The sequence below is a fragment of the Musa acuminata genome, chromosome BXJ1-1, assembly GCF_036884655.1.
Source record: "Musa acuminata AAA Group cultivar baxijiao chromosome BXJ1-1, Cavendish_Baxijiao_AAA, whole genome shotgun sequence".
Classification (NCBI taxonomy): Eukaryota; Viridiplantae; Streptophyta; class Magnoliopsida; order Zingiberales; family Musaceae; genus Musa; species Musa acuminata.
This window is the reverse complement of record NC_088327.1, coordinates 21,258,494-21,266,796: the sequence shown is the minus strand read 5'-3', so window position 1 is coordinate 21,266,796 and position 8,303 is coordinate 21,258,494. Positions and strand designations below refer to the sequence as shown.

The 8,303-nt window shown below is 42.5% G+C and overlaps 1 protein-coding gene across 1 annotated transcript; it reads right to left on the bottom strand.

Annotated features, from left to right (window-relative positions):
* Positions 1 to 2,947: 2,947 nt before the first annotated feature.
* On the bottom strand, positions 2,948 to 3,574 carry LOC135679451 (cell division cycle 20.2, cofactor of APC complex-like). The gene has a single exon (XM_065193218.1). It carries the CDS (start codon positions 3,572 to 3,574, stop codon positions 2,948 to 2,950), a length of 627 nt encoding a protein of 208 aa, XP_065049290.1.
* Between the last annotated feature and the right edge of the window lie 4,729 nt (positions 3,575 to 8,303).

Sequence of the window (8,303 nt, the reverse complement as noted above, 5' to 3'; positions counted from 1 at the left end):
ATCAGCATTTTCATCTTTTGACACTAAATTGGGCAAAGGGCACAATGTTTGCTTTAGGTTTTGGTGGTTTGGGAGACTCAAAGACATTCCAGAACTTGAGTGTCTCATCTTCTACTGCAGAAGCTACTACACCTCCCAATGGGCTCCCAGCCAAGTAAAGAACACGAGATGAATGAGCAAAAAGCTCAGCTTTTCTTGTCATGGATGTGTAATTCCATAGGGTGAGTTGATTGTTTGGAAACCCATGGGAGGTCAGCAATTCAGACTTGTTCTTGTCCCACAACAACGCACAAACTTCAGAGCCGGTATCAATCGAGTTTAAGCAAACACCATTAACAGCATTCCAAAACTAAATGCAATGATCATTGCGTCCTCCACCAGAAGCCAGCAAATTGCTCTTGGTAGGGCACCAATCAAGGGCCCTCACAGTGGAAGTGTGGTTGTTGATCTTGTGAAGCAATTGACGTTGGCGCGGATGGTGATTTGCAACAGCCATGCGGGTATCCCATATATGCACAAGTTTGTCCTTCCCTCCACTTGCCAGATACCGCCCAAACAACTCGGACTATTTACGACTACAAACTTCAAATCAATGCCCTCTATAGTCACAGATGGCTAGGTCATCTTTTCTAATGTCATAATCAACAATACTACCATCGGATTGTTAGAACCCTTGTAGATTCTAAACTTGGGGTTGATCTCTTTAGGGGATCGGCCTCCTTGGAACTCTATAGGGGTTCCTCCCTCCAAGTTGCTGCTCAAGGGCTGCAGAAAAGATTCATCTATTACTTATCAAAAGAGAAGGAATACATGGCTATTTATAGGGCTTCTAAACCCTAACTCCTAATAGGACTCCTACTTAATACTCTTACTTCTAACCAACTCCTAATAGGACTCCTACTCAAGACTCCTATTCCCTTACAACTCCTAATTCTTCTCTAAGAAAAAACCTCCTACATGAATGCCCCTCTCAATTAGAACTCTCCTAGTTAGAGTCCTAACAGAATGTCCCTCTCAATTATGACTCTCCTAGCTAGAGTCCTAACAGAATGTCCCTCTCAATTAAGACTCTCCTAGCTAGAGTCCTAACAGTTTTACATCAATGTCCCTCTCAATTAGGACTCTCCAAGCTAGAGTCCTAACAGACCCGCCCTCTTCAAATCAGCCTTGTCCTCGAGGCTGATGATTCGTGAATTCTGAGAATTTGATCTTCAAGTCGTCATAGTTCTCCCAAGTGGCATCTTCTATTGGTAGGTTCGCCCACTGTATTAGCACTTCATTAGTGGGTCGTCGTCGTCGAGTCACGATCCGTCGATCAATAATGACACTTGGCTGGGTCTGGAGTTCTCTTTGGGTAGTCATATTTGGTGGGTGGCTTTGGGCTGTCTCCAAGCACCTATTTAAAACTTCCGTCTGGCTGTTGGTTTGTGGGTGATATGTTGTACTCCTTTTCAATTTAGTACCCTGCATATGGAATAACTTTGTCCAAAATCTGCTCTTAAAGATGCAAGTAGAATTTGTCACAAGCACAATGCGTCCCTTATAGCATAATTCTTTTGAGTCCCGATTGTGATGAGCCACGGAGCTTGGTGCTTCCTCTAATTTTTTTTGTATCTTACTGGTCTCCGAATCTTCCTGCCATTCCATCTTAATATCCTCAAGGAAGTCGCCGGTTGGAAGTAAAACAACCGAAAATTCGGTTTGCTCAGGTAGCTGCGAAAGCGCATCTGCAACAACATTCTCTTTCCACCTTTTGTAAGTTTTTTCATAATCAAATCCAAGAAGTTTTGTTACCCATTTTTGCTGCTCGGGGGAAGATATCTTGTGCTCCAAGAGATATTTTAGGCTTTTATGGTTGGTCTTGATTTGAAAGTATCGCCCAATCAAGTACGATCTCCACCTCGTTGCTGCGTGCACAATGGCGAGCATCTCCTTATCATATGTTAACATGTTTTGATAGGGGGGAGACAATGTCTTGCTAATGTATGTGAGTGGTCGACCATCTTGCATAAGAACATCTCCCATTCTGTCTCCAGATGCATCGGCCTTAATGATGAAGGGTCGGTTGAAATCTGGTAGCGCTAGCACCAGCGTCGTCGTTATGGCTGCCTTAAGTTTGTCGAAGGCAGTGGAGGCTCTGTCCGACCATTGGAAGACATCTATTTTCAGTAAGGAAGTAAGTGGTGCACTGATCTTTCCATAGTTTTTCACGAACTTACGGTAGTAGCCTGTTAAACCCAAAAAGCCATGTAGCAATTTTATGTTCCTCGGGGTAGGCCTGTTTTGCATTGCTTCAATTTTGAAGGGGTCCACCGTCACACCTTCCTCTGATATGATATGCCCAAGATATTTCACCTTTTGTTGAAGAAAGTAAAAATTCGTAGTGGCCATTGTGTGTTCGAAAGGCGGTTTTCGGTATGACTTCTTCATACACTCGTATTTGATAATACCCGGATCGAAGGTCCAGCTTTGTGAAGATTTGTGCTCCCTTTCATCTAGCAGTTTATCTGCTATTGGAATAAGGTATTTGTTCTTGATGGTTATGCCATTGAGAGCTCGATAATCAACGTATATTCACCATGTTCCGTCCTTCTTATGTACAAGTAGCACCGGTGAAAAGTATGATTCTTATGTACATGGCTATTTATAGGGCTTCTAAACCCTAACTCCTAATAGGACTCCTACTTAATACTTTTACTTCTAACCAACTCCTAATAGGACTCTTACTCAAGACTCCTATTCCCTTACAACTCCTAATTCTTCTCTAAGAAAAAACCTCCTACATGAATGCCCCTCTCAATTAGGACTCTCCTAGTTAGAGTCCTAACAGAATGTCCCTCTCAATTAGGACTCTCCTAGCTAGAGTCCTAACAGTTTTACATCAATGTCCCTCTCAATTAGGACTCTCCAAGCTAGAGTCCTAACACGAATCTCCTAGTCGTCAAGATTACATTACTTCTCCACGCAAGTGAACAAACAAAGGAGTGGCTGTCACCTTGATTCCAACCAACACACGTCTTGTTGCTGCATCAACCAGATATAAATTTGAATTGCCTAATGCCACAGCTAGAACTTTCCCGTCTGGGGACCAGCTGATGCTAGTGACAGGGCTGTTGTCTTCTAGGGCTCGTGAAAACTTCGTACTAGACTTATTCGCAGCATTCCATAGGCACACTGTGTCATTGAGGCCAATCGCCAACACGTTATTGCTCCCCCAGTCGAGTAGATTCAACCTATCATCATCTAAGATATCATAAGCAGCCAAAACCCTATCTGCATCTTTTGGGATTCGCCTCTGTTGCTTCTTGTGCGGTCGATTATCCTCGTCAAATTGGGACACCTTGTCGGCCGGTGATTCGGGTGCACTCTTGAATGCGAAGATGCAAGATCTGTTCTTCAAAATACATTGAACAAGAAGTTTTTGGTACGCCACACTCGATGGGGATTCTATCGAACCATCACGCTGAGGTCTGGAAGGCATGGTTAGAGCACAGCGCGCGAAGTCCATGTCCATCGCCGATCGGAACGGGATGAAGCGGTCGTACTCCACACGCCTGGAACGAGAAGAAACCATCTTGCGAATCGAAACAAGAACGAGAAACACCAAGGTGATGAGAGATGATCAAGAAAACCAGAAAGATCGAACTTCCCAAAAGAAACTTGAAAACCCAGACGATCGATAACGAAGAATTGACCAAAGAGAACCCCGAGAATAACAAATTTTCTGATTTTTGGTCACCGAAATTGTCAAGTATATCAATCAAAACGTAGCCAAATCATCAAAATTCAACAATATCTTGAACCCTAAAAAATTTCGAGAGCGAAGTGAAACGAAACCTCAAGCAAAGGTAAAGGAATGAGATCACCACGACAAGAATCTAAATTCTCCCCTAAATCGGAGGACAGGACGCTCACTCCCAGCCGATGATCGTTCGAAGCTTTCTCCTTTCGTCGGAGAGCAGCTCCGACCTTCGCAGAAAGACGAGATCGCCGAGAGAGCAAAAGGAGAGCCGAGAGGAGAGCGCGCGAGAGAGAAGACAGAGGTTATGAGGTGCGAAACAGGGTGGTCTCGGCTTATATAGACGCCACCGACCCAGCCTTGTGTTATATCGTGAAATCGTGCCGTTATATTCAACCGACCAATGTGTACTGACGTTGAAACGTCCCGCTATGTTTAACTAATAAGGTAACGGCATTGAAATCGCATCGTTATATACACCTAATCACCGTCAAATTTCTGTTGCGTCGAAGAGGTAGCAACAATTGCTTGTAATTGACGGTTTCACTTCAACGACAAAATACGTTAGAGAACAGACTCAGATGGAAGTAGAAATGAAAGCAGATCATATGTTGATCTAATCAAAGAACTAGTGGATTCTAGAGTTTGATTCTACTATCTTCAAGAGTCTGATAAAGGCCTAAGACGTGATTTTTTCTTATTTATCTCTAAAAAATCATCATCTTCGTAGCTGATGAGATTTTCATTTTTAAGAAATATTTTAAACTGATAAAATTCCTACTAATACAATAAGACATGGTATTTTTTTTACTTGTCTATGTAAAGAAAATCCTAATTTTGTAGTTGTTGATATTATAATTTTTAAGTAATACTTATAAACCAATAAAATTATCATTAGTATTATATGTTATGATCATCAACTCACAATATGATGATTCATATATGACAAATAAGATTCTAACAATAATGTTAAACTTAGTAATTTTTTTCGATATACATCTAACGGTATCATGAGCTTGTGCCATCTTAAGATACTATACAAATTTTTGTTATCATCAATATATGAGATCAAAACTCAATATCATAGTAAGATAATATCATTTACCTTGCTCCGATAAAAATAGCTTTCGTTGATATGTTTCAAAAATAATTATTGTAAAAAAAAGGTAAATACCATCAAATATTGTGTGATCAATATGGTAATAGAATAAAGATGCTCTTGTCCTTGACATTTATTACATAGTTTAGATGATTTAATTGTGAAATGAACCAAACTAGTTTATCCAAACCAAATATGCCTCACATGGTATCTCCTCCTTCCTCCACTACTTTCTCTCCTATATTGATATCGCTGGTCTTTTCGCCTCCCATCACGCTCTTATCTCTTTCTCCTCATCGTTAATATCTTCTTAATTTTCAGATATATTCGCTTCTTCTTTTATACTATTTTATTATTCTCTCTGCCTTTAGCCATACTCGATCTCTCCCTTTCTTTTAGTACTACCCCTCATCGCCCTATATGCCTTCCATACTCACCCATGTCGCTTCACCTAAAAAACATGCTAGACTAAACTTAGAAAATCTTAAAATTAGCAAACTTCTAAAAAAATATTGACTCACCTTTGAAATGTTTTATAATGGACTTCATTTTTGTTGATACATTAATAAATGAAGATGGTTGCATTTATTTTGTTAACAATATCAAAATATCCTGAATTATACTGCAAAAATCTCTAATATTACCAAAAATTAGAAAAAAAATATTGATTCATTATTAAAATTAACAATTCAACAATTGATTGTCATCATAAAAAAGGGAGAGATTGTTGAATCTCGTATTTTGATGATGAAACTAATTGATAAGTATTTATGATTTGATATGCATTTTGAGTAACACAGGAAGCTTCGATCAAGGAGAGACATTTAAAGCAGGAAGAATCATGTTGGCGTGGAGAAACATGTCAGAAGATTAGACGTCGAGCCGGAGGATCGGTTGACGTATTGACAAAAGGCTTCGGGCATCAAGCGAAGAAGAGCGGATATTGCGCCAAGGAGATCGGAGTTGTAGAGGTCAACTGACCGATTGGGTAATAGGCCGTAAGAGAGGACGATGTGCCGAAGAATCAAACAAAGCGTCGATAAACCAATGATATGCCGAACGATATGATTAATGCTTAGTAATAATTATCTAGATCGTAATGTATTTTTATGTGTGCAAGATTAACTACGATAGCAAGGCATAAAGCAAAATGAAGTCCTGGAGTCAAGAACGTGATTTCGTTGGGAGTTCGAGAGTTCGTTGGAAGTCCAGAAGTTCGTCAAAAGTTCTGCCGGAACCAACTGAGAAGTCGAAGAGCTTGCCAAAGAAGCTCATCGGAAGTCACTAAGAAGATCGTCGTGAAGTCCAGGAGCTCGACGAGAGTCCAACGGAACATTGCCGAGAGATCATCAGAAGTTCACCGGAAGCTTGCAGGAAGAAGCCAGACTTATTTTACTTAGAATATGTCTTAGGAATCATAGTTAATACATAATTAGAGTTGGGATTGAGAGGTAATCTCATCAACTCTGTTAGGCACCAATTGGGCCCGAAGTTGGGCTGGATTTAAGGCCTAATCAGGAAGGCGAAAGTGTTAGGATCAAGAGCACTAAGAGGGGGGGGGGGGGGTGAATTAGTGCAGCGGAAAACTTTCGACGATTGAAACTATGTTCGTACGATAAGAGCGATTTCGGTAGAAAAGCCGATTCGTAAATCACTTTAACTTGTGATCAAGCAAGATGTAGTTAAAGCAAATCTATGAAGGCAGTTTGCAGTTATGATGGAAATTAGAATACAAGCGTAAACTGAAATATGATGTTCGTATGATAAAACTGATTTACGTCTAAACGCCGATTCAAAAAATACTAAACTTTGAAACACGATCGAAAATACGCAGAAGGCAGTAAGCTATTGAGGAGGTTTGCAGTAAAGATAATATGCTCAAAGTAAATGCAAACCAGAGAAGACGAGAGTTTATAGTGGTTCGGTCAATCGTGACCTACATCCACTCCTCTGATTCCTCTTTCGTTGAGGCCACCGGCATCCACTAACGATCTTCCTTTACTAGGCGAAGATCAATCTCCTTCTTACACCCCTCTTCTCCTTTTACCGGGTTTAGGAGACAACCCTTACAAGCACTCACTCTCCTCTCTTAAACAGAATTCTAACACTTAAGATAGAGGAGGGATTTCTCAACTGATTTCTATAGCTTTTCTTTCCTTTTTTCCTCTATGTGCTTGTGTGTTTTACCCAGGGATTGGGAGGGTATTTATAGGCTCCAAACTAGTTTGAATTTGGAGCTCAAAACTATCATCTCCCGGAATTCCGGGGTCTGACGGTTGCACCGCCTGATTGGGGCGGTTGCACCGCCTGGCAAAGCTCGGAGACTGAGCCGCTGGGCGGTGCCACCGTTTGTCAGGGGCGGTTGCACCTCATACCAGAGCTCAGAGACCAAGCTTAGGTGGTGCCACTGCTTGACTGGGGCGGTTGCACCGCCCAGCCAGAGCTCGGAGACCAAGCTTAGGCGGTTGCACCGCCCAGCCAGAGCTCGGAGACCAAGCTTAGGCGGTTGCACCTTTGTCAGAGGTAGTTGCACCGCCCAACCAAAGCTCGGAGACTGAGACCTGGGCGGTGCCACCTCTGTCAGAGGCGGTTGCACTGCCCAGCCAGAGCTCGGAGACTGAGCCTTGGGCGGTGCCACCTCTGGCCAAGTAATCTGGGTCCGAATGGGCTGATCCATTTGGCCCAATTTGGGTCTGTCAAGGGCCCAATTGCCCAAAGATTAAGTTAATGGGATCACCTCCCATTCCTAAATTAATCTACATGTTAACTACGACAATTCTTAAGACATTTACTATATCTTGCTCCGGTGCGTCAATCGCTTCTTCCAGCGAGCTTCCGGCGAACTTCCGGCGAACATCCGACGAACCTCCGGCGATGCTCCGACGGACTTCCGGCAAACTCCTGGACTTGCAACGATCCACTTGGCGAGTTCCGACGAGCTTCTTTTGGCAAGCTCCTGGACTTCTCGGATTTGTTCCCGCAGAACCTCCGACGATCGTCCGGACTTCCGTCGAGCTCTCGAACTCCCAACGTGATCATAGTCTTGACTCTGGTGCAACTCCTGCTGCATGTCTTTCTTTCATCGTAGTTAATCCTACACACTTAAAACAAAACTTTGATCAAAACAATTAATCCTAAGCAATTAACTAAGTTTTCCGGCATGTCATTGGTCCCTCGACGTTTCGTCCGATTCTTCGGCGCATCATCCTCTCCTGCGGCCTATTGCCCAATCGGCTAGTTAACTCCGCAACTCCGATCTCCTTAGCGCAATACCCGCTCTTCTTGGCCCGATGCCCAAGTCCACGGCCTGAAGCCTTCTATCGATACGTCAACCGATCCATCGGCCCAACGTCCAATCTTCTGACATGTTCCTCTAGCACAACATGATTTTTCCTGCTTTAATTGTCTCATCCAGATCGAAGCATCCTACGTCACTCAAAACGCAGATTAAAACATAAACACAAT